Here is a 16,023-nt window from a genome sequence, read left to right as displayed (position 1 = left end):
AAATAGCCTCCGTCCAGGAGACAGCTTCACCTCCTGGCATCTTCTTCACTAGGGAAATTATTGATTTTACTGAGGTAATAAAAAAACAAGAAGAAGATCCTTCTTCTTTCAAAGTTTAACCCCTCCCCATCATCAAAGAAATTTTTACTGCACCAAAAATATCAATGAGAGAGAGAGCAGAACAGACAAAAGAAAATAATGGAGTAGCTGGAAATAGTAATTCCCTGCATGAGTGCTCCCTGCCAGAACCCCAACCCCTTGTACCCAAATGGAAACAGGTGAAATACAGAAGGGATTACATTCCCACATGGAATATTTTTTACTTTTTTTCAACTGTTGAAAGCTGGAGATAGACATGCACACTGGGAATTCAAATTCCCCGGAATGTCAAGGTACATATTCATATATGGCTAAAGCCTACCTATACACACATACACACACACAAACATTATAACTAGTACTTGCTTCATCATCATAATCATAATCATAATCATCATCATCATCTCCATCTCAACGTAACGTACGTACGTTAATAATATATCTTGATTGAATAATTAATGAAGACTGAAGCATGGGTTAATATTAACTGATGGAATGCATCAAAGGGTAGTGCGCACGTAGTTCCATGACTCCACTATGTGATTAAATTACTACTATACTAGTTAGCTACCTAGTTCCGCAACCACAAATCAAATCAAATATATGATCAGCTTAAGATGATGATGAGGATGAGCAGTCGTTGTTGTTTTCTTGGTCATGCTGGAATCAGATACCACACATGCATTTCACCCTTTTGATGAGTAAAAGAGAGAGCTTGTTGATGCAGTGGAAGAGGTGGTTCCACCAGTGTAAGATCTGTGTCCAAAGCAATCCAGCGAAATTCTTGGCGGCGAAATCGCCACCGTCACTGACGATGAATGTGCCCCCGAATCCGGCGGCGACCCTGCAAATATTTAATATTCAAATTCCCCCCATGGAATCATACACACCTAAGAAAAAAGGAAATGATAAGAAAAAGGTAAAGATTATTTTACTTGTTAGGTTTTCAGATGAAGAATTGGGGGCATTGTTTTCGAGCTGGGATTTGTTGTTGTTGTTTTCTTGGTTAGATAGCTGCTGGGATTTCCTTCTCCGGCGGTTGTGGTCGGCCAGCCGCTTACGGCAACTTCTCTTTCCGTTGTCGAATTCCGACAGCAGATGGAATCTGAAAATGGTAATAAAGTTTTTACAAACTCACATGGAATTCATACATGTACGTACGAGGAACAAACTCTACGTATGTAGTTAGTACATTATCCACACCCCAGAAAAAGGCAGAAACATTAATGCTAACTGCACACATCATTAATTCAAACCTCATTGACTCACACAATAGAAAAATTATATGTGTATATATATACTGTATGTATACATATATTTACTATAAGAAGCAAAATTTTAACAGTACGCGGATGTTGAAGGGAGTGAACTCAGTAGTCATGGGGAAACATATAAATTTACGGACGCAACTGCCCTCGGGATCACCCCATGTACGATGGCGGATTAGCCGCACTCAATCATTAGCATGTTCACACCGCCCAAAAGGGCAGTTTAGTCCTCTGGATGACGACTTGGTAATGCAGAAATATGCAAAAGCACGAGTAATGCATGGGTAGGGGAGGGGAGGGCATTTTTGTCATTTTGAGCAAACACAACCTGCTACATTGCTGGCAGAACCGCTGAGTCAAGCCCGCCGCGATGACGGTGGCGGCCTTGCTGTGGAACTCGCACACCTTGTGCCGGCGGTGGTAGTGCTTGGCGTGGGTCAGGTCGGCGTTACAGCCTTCCGCTTGGCACCTGGGGGAGTTTACGGAACCGGGTTCGAGGATCCTGGACCGGCGGTAGAGGCGGTTCACGAAGTCGTCCTCCGAGGAAGCGAAGTAAGTCCTTCCACCCAGGTTCAGCCCTATTCTACTATTGTACTCAGCGTTGAACTCGAGTCCCCCAACCATTGGTTCGCTCTTGGGCACCACCATGAACCCAGTGGGGGCGGCCGGTTCGAGAGTAAGCATCGAAGCCGGTGGCGCTTGATGGGGATGCGGATATGAAGAAGCGGAGGCGGTGTAAGCGCGGGAATCGTAGAAAGTAGAGAAATGGGTGTTGGAATTTGGGGTTTGTGGGTGGTGAAATGGGATGTGGTGGTGGGGGACGGCGGCGAAATGGGGTTCGGGGTTAACAAAATTAGCGGTTTCAGAGAAGGGGTGAGTGGCGTAAGGGTCGAAAACGGGGCGGTTGGGTTCAGAATCTTGAGCGTTTTCCTCTGCAGAAAGCATGATCGATGAGGGGTTCCCCCATCCATAGTCCAACATTGCGCCTCAATTTTGCTCTTTTCCTCTCTGCCCCACGCGCAAAATAACAAAAAAAAAAAAAACCCCACTTCTTTGTTCAGTCTTTTAACCTGCAGTTGAACCACATTTCAAAAACAACTACACTGTAAGCACACAAAAACTAATTAATTAACATATATATATATAGGTTTGAGTGTTGTATGTAGATAAAGAAAGTTGAAACTGCACAATATCTGAAATCAAGAGAGAACTTTATAGAGAGGAGAAAGAGAAAGAAAGTGAAGAGAAAGAAATCTGTCAGCTTTAAAGGGGCAAGATTGTGGAGAGTACTGGAAAAAGGCTGTAAACACTTTAGCTTTCTCTCTCCTCTCTCTGTTTCAGTGTGTGTGTGTGTGGGGTTAATGCAAAGAGTTTTCCTTTTCTTTTGGTTTGGGTTTAATCTTTGTGCTGGTTTGAGTGGGATTTAAGGAAGATGTCGGGGGCTTGAGGGGTTTTTCTTTCTTGGAATTGTGTGTGTATGAGAGAGAAAAATAGCTTACAGAAGTTTGGAAGTGAGAGAGATATACAGTGTAGTAATCAAAAACATATGGTGGGTAAATATAGCGGCTGGGCTTCTTCCATTAATATTTTCAACACCACCAAAACTTTCTCTCTCTCTATAATGGCATCTTTCCAATCAATAAGTCTTTTTCTCTCTCTCTCTCTCTTTAGAACAGGGGACACTGTTAGTTTCCCTCTCTAGGTGTGAGCAGAGAGAGCTGAGAGCAACTCAGAAGTGCTGACTTGTGAGGCGGCTTTGCTCAGAGATTGATTGTCTAAACATCTTATACTTCCATGCACTTACTGTTTTGCCCAACTCAAACTCCATATTTCCATTACCACCCCTTTCTCTTCTTTTTATTTTTTTTCAAGGATAAATTACTACAGTTTTAAAATTATAAATACCTATTCATTCTTTAAAATATTATAAATACCATCTTAAAATTATAAATATTTTAATAAATAAATTTTTTTTAATAGTTCATTATATGAAATATTTGATATTTGATATTTGATATTTGATATTTGATATTTGATATTTGATAGTTCATTATATTTTTAAAACGCGACAATGTTGTTAATGATTTGCTGCAAAATCAATTAATCAAATACATCCAATAATGAAGCAAATAAGTACCAGCAAATTAAAATTCAATGAGGAAATTGACATAAATTGTTTTTACTAAAAGTAGTCATTATTCATATTGTTTACTTTATTAAATGACTATTTCATTTAAAAGTTAATTTTTTCAGAGAAAAAATTAATAAATATCAAATCTCAACATACTCTCTTTTAAATTCAGGAGTTACGCGTTATCCTAAAAAGTTATGATTGATAACTAAATTTTTACACGAATTAAATTTAAAAATTTTCCCGCATAATAAGGTAAAAAAGTATAATTGTTTGTTAATATTACTTATTATTTACACAATAGAAGGAGTGACGAAGTATGTATAAGATAATTAGGTTCGACAAGAAGCCCTATTTATTTATTAAATTAAAAAATCGAAGAATTCACATTATTAACCCATATCATAACACTAACCTTAAAGTCAAAAGTAAAATAATGTTTTATTATTTATGAGTAAAGTAATTATATTTTTGGAATAACATTCTTAACCCATATCATAATAATTATTAATATTGAAAGAAATTAGTAGGGAGCGTGGGAGTGGGAGTGGGAGTGCGATCACAGCAGTTGGAAGTAAAGGTTTCCAATTGGGTGAGAAGTGGGGATAATTTCTGGCCCTTTCCCACTCCCATTCACTCAATTTTCACAATACAATAAAATAATACATAATATGTAATATTAACTTCCCACGCGCCTCAGCAGCGACACATCCCATGCCATTGATTGCATGTTGCTGAAGCAGGTGGTGGTGTACCAGATCCCCCACCCCCCACCTCCAAACCGACATATGTTTTGCTAATACCTTCTTATGTAATTAGCTAAATTTTATTGAGAATGTGTTTGTAATTATTTAAAATAAATATTTATTAGTGTAGTTAAAAATAGCATTTTTTATTTATAATTATTATTTTTTTTAACTATTTAAATTAAAAATTAAAAATAGAATCATAAATTATAATTTTTTCTACAACTTAATAAACTTTGAATAAATGTATGAGAATGATTGTATAGGTTAACAATAAACTTTTATTTTAAACTATATATTTATGTATACATTGTAGGGAGCAAAAGGGATACGCCGTATCCGGGACGTACGATGAACTGTTGTCCCCTTGTGATGAACAGCAAGGGCCATGATCCACTGCATCCCTACTCTTAACACTTCACTCTCTACACCCCTTCATCCCTAATATCATATGTGATTACGATGCTCTCCTCGCAATTATTGGCGAGTGTTGGCGCGTGCCGTTCTGGACGTGGGGATTAGAGGGAGATTGGGTGGGGGTGGCATTTGGTAGGAAAAGCCTGACACAGACGTTGACTATTTTCTGTACGGAATGTCTTCTAAATCAGACAACAACACTTGTGCCAATTTATTTATTTCTTTATATAATTATATTATAAATTTCTATATTAATAATTTAATAATTGTTTCCATCTATTCATCATTTTCATTATTATTACAATAAAATAAAAAAATTAAAAATTTTGAATCCTTAGTCCCAAGATTCTATACAGTCTCATATTCACCAAGTAAGATATGACTGATTAGAATGCTGGTTTATCTATTAATCCCTTTTTGTGTAAGTAAAATGCACACCTTGCAGATTTTATTTCATTCTATTTAAGTAAAATCTTGAATGAGATTTTTGTTTGAAACATTTTTTTGGCTTTAATGCGTGTGGAATCAGTGATACTTTTGGTGATAATTTAACGATTATATAAATATATAATAATTATAATTATTGTCACTCAATTGTCGGTATGCATATATATCATTAATTATCTATAACAATAATTTTATACATAATTCTATATTATTAATTATTATTAGTCATACGGAATAAGATTGCTATTTTAAAATTTATTGTTGATGTTTTATTTTTGTAAAAATCGAATTTAGTAGTTAAGACCTCCCTCAGCCTCAATAGGATACAGGTGTGCTATTCAATTGTTCGATCCAGCTAAATAGGTAGGTTGAGTTATTTAAAAAAAATCGTAATACATATTGAATTTGAAAAATAGAAATCAAGCTCCATATTACAAATAAACAAACACTTTACAAGAATACATTGATCAAATTATTCAGTTTAATAATAAAAAATAAACGAGATTCTAAAGATTGTTACGTGGGAAACCAAATTTGAGAATTAATTTATTGAGAAATGAAGAGACCCTAAAAAGATTTTTTCCCTGAAGAAAAGATTGAAAAGTAATTAATGAAAGGTGGGGGCAGGCGGGGCGAGAAGGGACTGTCTGTTGTTAAGCCGACTAAGCGGAGAAGGCAGGGGACATATCTTTTGTGGTACACAATTTGACACACTTCAATTCCCTATTCATGCTTTTTATCTTCTTTTATAAATCTGAAGAGGGGTTGGTCAGAATTGTTCGAGCCCGATTTAAGTTTGATTTAGTCCACAAATTTAATTTTGAACTAAAAGTCAAAGGCTGAAATATTTAAAAAGAAAAAAAAAAGGAAAGAAAAAGCAATTATGATGGAGCGTACAAACTCATTTTAATCAAACAAACTCGATAAAAAATTCACTATCAATATGTATAATTTACAAATACACTTTTAAAAAGTAAAAATAAATTGCATTGGGAAGTATCAAAAGAAATTAATAAAATTTGAGTTGTTTAAGAATAATAATCTGTATGTGTAACAAATAATATTTTCATTTGTGCAACACATATGTATGTCGCGAAAACTTTCGGGGCCAAATTAATTTCCTTACTAGTTGCATTCGTTCTACTCCACATATTGTGACATTAAATTTAGGAATTACGAGGCCACCAACCTTATAGAGTACAAGATAATGTTAGGAAGCCATAACTCGAAATTTTAACACGACACTTGCAAAATTTACACTTATAATTTCTTGAAAATTAAGGATTCCTCTAAAAGGCACTTTGATTAGTAAACATATTAGGAATGATTATATTGTTCTCTCCTAATATTTAATATAATTATATATAAATCTTTTATGATTGGAAAATTATACCTAGTCCCCGTAATATTTATTTTCATCCACCAAATAGATTCACATATTGGTATAAAATTCAAGAGATTTGCTGACATCAACAAAAAGTTTGAATGAAACATATTTACCTTCCATTCACTTACTGACTTTAAGGATACTTTGATTAAAAAAGTTTTGTTTGGCTTACAACAAATTACTAATAAGTCAATCATGGTTAATATTGACTCACTCATTCTTTTTGTTGTGTGAATTTGATTAACGAGTAGATCTATCTATTAGACGAAAACACACATCAAAGTACTTAAATGTAATTTTCAAACCATAAGAGATCTAGTAGTAATTATACCAAACTTTAGAAAAAGACAGTATAATTATCCCCTTATATAATATATCCAAATGAGGGCATTTTAGAATCTTTGCCTTAGTTATGATAAGTGCTAAAGATGTGATTCAAAAATTATTGTGTTGATAGTGTCACTAGGGTTAAGTACATATTACACCCCAGTGCTTTGTATATTAAGTGTATGAATAAATGAATACATACTTTTTTATTTTATAAAATCAGGTATGTGTCAACAATCGACCTACTGAGAGTATTATTCACCAGGTGCAGCAGCTACAAAATCGTATTAGTACATAGGGTTGATTATAATAACATTAAAATAAAAGAGATATATGATAATTCCAAAATTAAGAAAAAATGATATTACCCATAATAAAAAGGAGGGCAGAGCAACCAACCCAAAATAAAATGACCCAGACATACACATTTACCATCCTCTCCTGCTATAATGTTGCCCGCTCTACTTACCTAGTATTTTTTGCATATCAAATGAACAATAATATTTAAGGACCCACTCCATTAACTTGCATTTAATTGGTTCAAGAAATTCTGTGAGCCAAAATATTTTCAAATTACTACACATACATAATATAAAGATCATTGCCATATTCATGTGATTCCTGCTTGTTTTGGCCCCTTAGATTTGCAAGTTCTTGGAACGATGTCTATGCGTTTTATTATGTTTATTTTTTCAAAATTATAAACTATATATCTCGTGTAATATGAGAAATTTTAACCTTATTTCTAAATATCGTGTATACAACACATTCTCTGTAATCATAAATAAATATATTTTTGTTCTTTTCTTATGATACAATTATTAAACGAGATTACAGAAACATGTTTGTTTTATTCTATTTTATGGTGAGTCACATCGTCCAACTTTATTCAACATTCAAGGACATTATTAATAAAAACACGTTAGGAAACGATCCATTCAAAACCAACCTAGGTGCTATAGTTGTCCCCCTTGAGACAATATAACAAGGAGGTCTTATGGATGACAAATTCCCACTATTATCATTGCTAGCATAGTGGTTCAATAGTGAACTACATTTGAATGTTACGAGTTTGAATTTTATTAAAAATATAAATTTACTAATTAATGTGAAAGCACTAATAGTTGTAGTTCAGCTTACAGGGCTTGATCCAATAAATACTAACCTAATTTCTATTGCACTAGCAAGGCAATGGTGTCTAAAATAGGCATTATCTCAATAATTTTTGACGAAATTAATATTTCATGGCAGTTAGGCTTTTTTAATTGTCATAACAACATGCTTATCTTGACATAACTTTTCAATGATTCAAAAACAAAAGGAAAAAAGAGAATCAAGTCTATATTGTTTTTAATTAAAACAATTATATTTATTAGTATTCTTTTTTTCTTTTGAAGGGAGTTAAAACAAATTGAATTAACCACAATGAGAAAAGGGAAGAAGGAAATTTGGCTTCATTTCTGTAGGCACTACTATTTATTGAAAATGAACATTCACAAATAAAAACAAAAGACACAACAAACCATAAGGGAGTTCTGAAGAAATGTCAGTTGAAAGCAACTTATTGCACATGTTTATAGTTTGAGCACAATCATGGTGCCAACACTTGTTCAATTATTACCCTTTTACTACACAACATCAAAAAAATATATATATATATATATATATATTATATTCAATGCAATTTGCAAATAAACTATGCCCACATGCAATTCTTCTGAGAAGTCTTAGTCACCACTGCTACGGGCTACCCTCTAATTTAAGGCAATTTTTTTCCTTTTCACATTTCTTGTAAAAAAATAAAACAAATAATAATTCTGGACAATTTAACTTGTTAGGCCATTTTGTTGTTTAATTCCAGTCGTTTTCCCAAGTCTAGTCCAGTTATACATTGCAGCAGGTGAGTCCTCCGACACATGTAATGTAAAGACCACCTTCACCTTCACCAATAATTTATTGCACATTAACTCTACCTTACAGAAACTACAAAAATTTACTCCATTTCAATTAATTTATTCCAGTTTTGACCAAGTCCATTCAGAACTACCCTACCTACTGCATATACATCGTATTCCTCTTCAATCCAATTATTCCAATAACATTCTCCTACCCAAATCAATTCATTCAAAGACTGGAAACATGTATATTTATACACAAATTAGCGCACATATATATATATATATATATATATAGAGAGAGAGAGAGAGAGAGAGTAAAATATGAGATACAAGTAAAAGTTTGATAAAGAGTATGGACTGAAACAGTATAAGGAACCTTGGGATGGGTTTTGGTCTCCTTAAGGTAGCCATATACTCATCTATTTCCAAGATCAAATCCTAATGTTTTTTTTCCACACAGGTCATGATCCTTTTGGACTAGGTCTTATGTACTTCAGACTTAATAGACTAGGGAAGTTCGGACCTTGATCTGTAATCACGAATTTCAAAAGAAAGAGAAGAAATATATGAAGTTGTACATCAAACGTATTTTTTCTATTTTTGAATTCTTTCTTAATGACTTTCCTACTTTCATTTTTTCTGTGACTGAATAAGAATCAGAGACGATGCATATCTTAACTTAGTTGAGACCAATTTCTGTATTATTAGTTAAATATAAATATTAAGTTGTTTTTCCAATCAGCCTATTCCAATTTCAACTTTTTTTTCACTTTTCACTTTTGTTTTCAAGCACCCCCGACTTTCATTACTATTACTTAACTTTCAATTTATTTTACAACTTGTCCTACCACAAAAACAAAAGATATTACAAACAATTCCTAAATTACCATGACTTCGAGCAGTTTTTAGCACTGTGCAAACTGCCAACTTTTTTTTTTTTTTTTTGTTTTGTTTTTCCCTGTGTCCCACTGTTTGCCCTTTTGTCCAATTAACCTTAAAATTCTGAAACCATAGTAAACACAAAACTCCTACCAGACAACAGTAGCAAATTTGCTTAGTGCAAGTGCCATGCATCCTCCGTCTTCATTAATTCCAGGATAGTGAGATGTTATCAATAATAGAGATATTTGCTTAAGCAACAACTACTTTTCCTTACTGCATTGTCAACATCTCACAACCTTAATCATGAAAATAATGACAGCCATAAAGCAGGTACAATACATTGATTTTGGTTTGTGGATCAATCAGGACACTGCCCCCCCAACTTTCCAATTGTGATCAATCATATATACATGCCTCCTAATAAGAATCATGTCCGCCGCACTGACACCCTAGTTCTCTCAACGGTTCACATTATTCGATCTATGATGCTCACAACTAATCAAAACTCGTGTCATCTCATTCTCCTAAATGGTCCATATTTAATCAGAGCTGGTGACATCCTACTTACCTTAATGGTCCACATCTTTTTATCTCTATTGCTTACAACTGATTAAAACTTATCACATCTCATTTTCCTCAGTGTCCCATATCTTTCGATCACTGATCCTCACAACTAATCACAATCCATGTCGTCCAATCAATGCACAGTACAAGAATAAGTGATTCTTGATATTCAAAGTGTAATTAAGCTTTATGTCTGTTCACACACACTGTCTTCTAAGACAATCTATGTCCAAATAGTAACCCTTCGGAAAGATGATATAAGGTATTGAAGAAATTTCAAGGCTTTGTCTCAAAAGCATAATACAAAATGCGAGAATATGAGTGGAACTACTTATGGGACCCAGAAGCTTGTCTTCTCCTCTGTTTCTTATCATATCATGTGTATCAATATTTTCGTCCTTCTGAATTTTTCAGCCAACCTGTCCATTCAAGAGTGCCGGTGCGTACGCATCACAAATCATGACACTCCTTGGCATGAAAAAATTAACTGCAGCCATCTAAACCTGTAATTCCTCTAAATACAAGAGATGGAAATTCTATATGATACTTCGCGATAAGCATATGACTCGAATAAAGTGTAAAGCATTAATTAAAGAAAAACCATAAGTTCAAGAAAATGACAGAAGTGATTGATTTCCTTGCAATCCCAATGTTATTATATGAGATAAGGTGCCTTATCAAGTTGTAATAGCGTATGATGCCAGTAATATTCATCTTACAGTTCAGCCAAAAGTACCCTTCTATCATAATTAAGACGACACTAAATATATCTCCTTTACCCCGACAAGTTTGTGCTTGATTGATGGAAGCTAACCTTGACAGCAGCTCTCATCATTAGTAGGTAGCTTCTTTAGTCGCTGTCTTTCTTCTTCATTCAGCCGGAATTTCAGACCTCTGTCATTGAAACAAACAATTTAGTCACGTCTTTTTCCTTTTCTCATATCAAAGGCTCATCAGACATACTGTTATGCAATTGCTTCCACAGACAAAAATGGAGAACATTGTCTTCTAATGTTCCCGGGGACTGGATAGAGGGGACCAGTTGGCATCCCACATGAGAAGAGGTTGGTCCTCATGATATAAGAAAATAAAAGAGTTGAAAAGCTAAAAGAAAACGAGATAATGAAAGAACTACCCAGAAAATTTGACAAAATTCCTCCTTAATGAAACTCGAATCGATGTTTGTGGAGCCAACATGCCTTGAGTGCCCTACTACTGTGAGTTTCCATCTCAGTGTAGTGTGACAAGAATGCTGGAGAGTATAGGAAGCAGTTGGGATTTGGGAAGCTTATTTGTCAATAGGCAGGATACAATTGTTCCAGGAATGGACCATGCCTAAAAAACGAAGCAAAGCAATATCTTTCAATTGCTAAGTTGGAAATTCCTCAATTATCTTCTATCGTTTCCTTGGTAAAAGCAAGGACAAAGTGGTTTGACGAAGAGAGGAACATGACAAACAAAATTCCTTTAAACCTAACCACGAACCTGGGAATGTGATAGGACACTGGGAATTTTGGTATTACGATGGGAACAGGGAGTTCAGAAAACTTCATGACCAATGTGAGCCCAAAGTCATGCTTGGTTAGGCTTGGGAAAAGGAGAAGCAAAACAGATATCTATATATTCTTTTTTTACCAATAGACTTTGGAAGAGAGCAAATAAGATGAAATTGAACGAAAACGAAGTTTCTATTTCCATTCATTTCCTAGAACAGGTCATTCTCCTCATCACGTTTAGCCTTTTACAATTCAATCAAGACAATGAATAACATACTTTTATATTAACCTTTCTCTTTCATTTTTCTTTTGCTACCCTACTAATATCAAACGCAAGATTAGACAAAAGAGCAGCGAATGATAAAAACAGCATACAGTAACACCACACAACAAAAGAATATGTAGCTGAAAAGTGTGATTGCTGAATACTAATATAGAACACAGGCTTTAAGTTAGACATGGCATTTACATTCAATGTATACATAGTTGTTGAAAGTTGAGTGAAGATAATAGCACAAAACTTTAGAATACTACCAGCACCCACTAATAGTTGTTTGCAAAATTACTCCCTATGAAGAAACAAAAACACATAAGTCCAAATGAGAACAAGTGTGTTAAAATCATATGAACATACCCTGTCGGTAACAATTTAAATCCCTACTGCCATGATCAATCTTTCTCCTCAGTCCTGAATGAAATCAAGCACCACGAGATGAATTCAATCTAATTCGCATTAAGAAAAGAAATAAAACTACAGCGCTAACTTACTTTGCTTTGTCAGTTAAGGTCACAAGAGATCTTAGCACACCAGGACTGATCTTGTCGGCAAGAACACCTTTTTCTGATATCGAAAAGGACTTCTCTTTCACATAGCTTTGGAGTTTCTTAGAATCAAAATCAAGGCGTGCTTGATCTACAGTATACATAATACCATCTTTAAGAAAGAAAGGACTAGATCCCACCTAGGGATGAAATCAATGCAAGAAAATAAGAAGATAATCATATGTTGCCTGAAAAAAGAGTGCAGATATTCCAAAAACTCATCATCCATAATGTGAAAAAGGATAACATTAGCCACATCATACAAGGCTAGATGCACTCTCCTGAATGACATCAGGGAACTAATCGATTATGAATAATAGGATGTACTAAGTTGCATCCATCCCATACTTGGGCATACAATTTTGTACCTCCAAAACCAAAGGGAGATGCGAAAAAAAAAAGATGGAAACATGTTATAGCAGCTGTAATAATATGCAGAAAACAGAAACCGAAACTGGTATATCCTGTGTAATCAGTGTTCCTCATATGGGACAAGGTTCAAGATTCTTCATATTTTGCATCTGTGGAAAAATGATTGTAAAATAGACCTACTTTTCTTCCCTTTGTTCGTCAATGACACAAGTCTGTGCAAGAAGAACACATGAGTTTTGTTCATCAAACCATAAGACTGGCTGATAATAAAAATAATTCTAGCTAGAAGGTAAAGATATTGTTAATTACAATATGGAAAAAAAGATGAATAACTTGAACAATTCAAATTAAAATTAAAGTGATAAACTGGTTTATAGATGTAAAACAAGTACCAAACACGAAAAAATAATACAATTATTGAATCAGAAACAAAGTCAGTAACTGACAAACAACTTTGAGCTCAAAGAAATGGATAATTATATCTTTATTCACTTAAGATTATTTCAGAAAAATGCCAAAAAGTATATCCAATCAAATCCTAGATATTTTTGGAAAAATGAATAAATATACTTTTGTTCATTTTTTTTTAAAACATTTATCTGGAAAACAGAGATGTACTCTATCTTCATATAAAAAAGTCTACTTAGACTATATTAGTTAATAACTTAATCCAAAAATAAGAAATTTAAGAATAATTTTGTACATTAAATTTTTGGTGTATTTTGTACCCACATTACATTAATGTTTAGTCTTTAAAATTTATACTTAAGTAACTAACTACTTCTTAATTTTCTATTACAGAAGTATATTATTTTTATTAAAGAAAGGTTTTAAGTTGAATTTTGGGTGCAAAATATTAAAACCCTTTGCGCATGAAATATATATGTATATAGTACTCATCCAAATATTTAGTTCAAAGGGGTAAATGATACGTTAATTAGTTCAAGGGTCTTAATGCAACTTAAAGTATAGTCAAATGGGCAACCTGTATTAAACCAAACAAAATTATCAAGACCACAATGTTCTTTTTCTGCTACTAGAAACTTCATGATTGTCAATAATTATGTATATATGACAGAGACTTTTCTGTAGATCAAAGTGCAATATAGTTCTACTTATTGATTTTTACTTGGGCCTTTTCTCTTGACTGGTGCCTGCATACGCGTAAACCAAGGCTGATATACACAATTTCCGTTTGAGGTTTTCAGGTGATGGAGTCAAAACATACCGTGCAGAGTGACACTATTGAGAATCACAGCTTCCAGCAGCTGTGTGCAGCACACTTTGATTCTTATCTAGAAGTAAGCCAACAAATACTACCACAATGAAGTTCATAATCAAATAAGAATAAGTAAAGCAAAGCTTTCTCGTTCCAATTGATTACTCATTATTCGCCATATAACATTGGGATTCACCAAGTGATTTATGAATCTTTATCAATTTACAGTCTAAGGCCACCGCCATATGTTTGTATTAATCCATCATTCCTTCTAGCAGCTTAATTTTGATATTTCGTACTTCATGTACCTCTCGATCAGCAAATTTCATCTGAATTTTCCAGCCAGATGTTAATGTACATTCTTAAAAACTTAATTGACAAGGCTGATCACCGCAATTCATTATCCATCTGATATAGATAATATATCCAAACTCTGAAAAGCCTAAAGTGAGATCCTACTCCATTTTGCAATTTTAAAATGTTATCATATAAAAATCACATTCTGGAAAAGGAGACGCATTACCTTTCTCTAAAATGGTATGAGCAGCATGAAATGGTATAGCAGCAAAGACATCAGTTCCAGGAAACATCAACAACGTCTTCTCCCTTGAGTCATGATCACCACAGGTTGCACAGACCTCTTTCACCAGTGGCCTTGTATCAACATCCCTCATTATTGACTCGAATGGGGAAGGGACACTGGTATTTGTTGTTTTAGCCCTCTTTCTTAGGGCTGTTAAAGCTTCCCTGTTGCCATTCCTCACTCTATCAATTTCAACCAACTGCAGTCACAAGTATTTAATAATCACGATATTCTGAATAACGGCATCTGCAGTGAAACATCCAATATTAGTTGCAATTACCTCATGGCGTGCTAATAAAAGATTTTCCGCTTCAATTTCAACCTCGATCAGTCCCTGCTGGAATTGCTTCATACTCTCATCCATTCCGTCCCGATTGATAGTATAAAGTAATGTTAAGATCTAACATTATTGATAATTACAATTGAGAAAAACAGATAAAAAAATGACAGGCAGAACTTTCTCTTTGATAGAAGCAAAAAGGAAGAAGAGAGAGAAGACACTATGTGAGGAGATGGAAGAAAGAAGAACGCTGCTGTTGCTGCTGGACTGACGGCACAGATTAAGGTTCTTTGTTCTTTCTTTAAACAAATTTCACAAAAACATTCTCAGACATCCGTGAGCATACCACCGGAAAATTCAAAGTGGAGTCCCCTTGTCGTCCACCGTTGGCTCCCTTGGGCCTGTTCACTTCGGTTAATCGAACCAAAACCGATTTTGATTCAGTTTTTTCAGTTCAAAAAATCGAAAAAATCGATTTTTTTTAAAATTATATAAATAATTTTAATATTTCCCAATTTAAATCTTAACAAAGATGTCTGTCTACTACTTGTTTTCCGGCTCTCAATAATGCTGCTAAAAGACTGGTTTGCTAAATTTCTTTCTCTTCAATACACAATACAAATGCAAACTCCATCTCCAATTCATATAACAATAGCACAATACATCATTTGTCATTCCCAACTACACACAACAACAGTGACACAAAAATCCAACCAATGCCCAAGCACAACCAAAGAAAGTCAAAAAAAAAATTAATTAGGCGTTTCATCTAAGACCTTGAAAGTAAAACTTGCTCATCAAATTTCTTCTACAAACTGTAAAACAAATCTACAAAGAATAAAAATCACCTCTTAATGGTGGAGTCGGAGAGAAGGTGTGCCGCGTGCCGATGGATTCGTGGTCGTGAAGACTGAAGATGGACTTCTGCAATTTTTCTCACTACCGCGCGCGCGAGAGAGAGAGAGTTCTCAAATGATTTCAATAGTCAGACTCGGGATAATACAGTTTTCGTCCTCGTCTATTTACACTGATTCGTTTTTAATCCTTAAATATTTTAAAATTCTATTTTAATCATTAAATTTTTG

General features: G+C 34.3%; 2 protein-coding genes across 9 annotated transcripts; both read right to left on the bottom strand.

Annotated features, from left to right (window-relative positions):
- On the bottom strand, window positions 547-3,109 carry LOC105170820 (squamosa promoter-binding-like protein 8). Its single transcript, XM_011091744.2, has 3 exons — window positions 1,696-3,109; window positions 1,035-1,204; window positions 547-943 (listed from the first exon to the last, which is right to left on the bottom strand). Exons 1-3 carry the CDS (start codon window positions 2,346-2,348, stop codon window positions 786-788), a joined length of 981 nt encoding a protein of 326 aa, XP_011090046.1. The 5' UTR covers window positions 2,349-3,109; the 3' UTR covers window positions 547-785.
- On the bottom strand, window positions 9,576-15,957 carry LOC105170780. Of its 8 annotated transcripts, none has more exons than XR_848520.2 (7): window positions 15,787-15,957; window positions 14,939-15,346; window positions 14,599-14,857; window positions 12,431-12,575; window positions 12,297-12,350; window positions 10,981-11,060; window positions 9,576-10,680 (listed from the first exon to the last, which is right to left on the bottom strand). XR_848520.2 is itself a non-coding variant. In XM_011091701.2 (7 exons), exons 3-6 carry the CDS (start codon window positions 15,020-15,022, stop codon window positions 12,332-12,334), a joined length of 507 nt encoding a protein of 168 aa, XP_011090003.1. In that variant the 5' UTR covers window positions 15,023-15,058; window positions 15,163-15,346; window positions 15,787-15,957; the 3' UTR covers window positions 10,772-11,060; window positions 12,297-12,331. The 8 variants fall into 8 exon arrangements, 5 of the variants coding, with proteins under 5 accessions (XP_011090003.1, XP_011090019.1, XP_011090036.1 ...); XR_848522.2 differs by having other exon boundaries at window positions 9,576-10,669; XR_848521.2 differs by having other exon boundaries at window positions 9,576-10,585.

Source organism: Sesamum indicum, linkage group LG1 (assembly GCF_000512975.1).
Source record: "Sesamum indicum cultivar Zhongzhi No. 13 linkage group LG1, S_indicum_v1.0, whole genome shotgun sequence".
In the NCBI taxonomy this organism is placed as follows: Eukaryota; Viridiplantae; Streptophyta; class Magnoliopsida; order Lamiales; family Pedaliaceae; genus Sesamum; species Sesamum indicum.
The sequence above is the reverse complement of the archived record's forward strand: the minus strand, read 5'-3'. Positions and strand labels throughout refer to the sequence as shown.

Coding starts and splice junctions, on each gene's coding strand:
- LOC105170780 (XM_011091693.2), bottom strand. CDS start 15,022: ATGGATGAGAGTATGAAGCAATTCCAGCAGGGACTGATCGAGGTTGAA. Junction 14,858..14,938: donor TTTTATTAGCACGCCATGAG/GTAATTGCAACT, acceptor TTGTGACTGCAG/TTGGTTGAAATTGATAGAGT. Junction 12,576..14,598: donor TCATACCATTTTAGAGAAAG/GTAATGCGTCTC, acceptor TGTATACTGTAG/ATCAAGCACGCCTTGATTTT.
- LOC105170820 (XM_011091744.2), bottom strand. CDS start 2,348: ATGTTGGACTATGGATGGGGGAACCCCTCATCGATCATGCTTTCTGCA. Junction 1,205..1,695: donor TTCTGCCAGCAATGTAGCAG/GTTGTGTTTGCT, acceptor TACCATTTTCAG/ATTCCATCTGCTGTCGGAAT. Junction 944..1,034: donor TTCATCTGAAAACCTAACAA/GTAAAATAATCT, acceptor AAATATTTGCAG/GGTCGCCGCCGGATTCGGGG.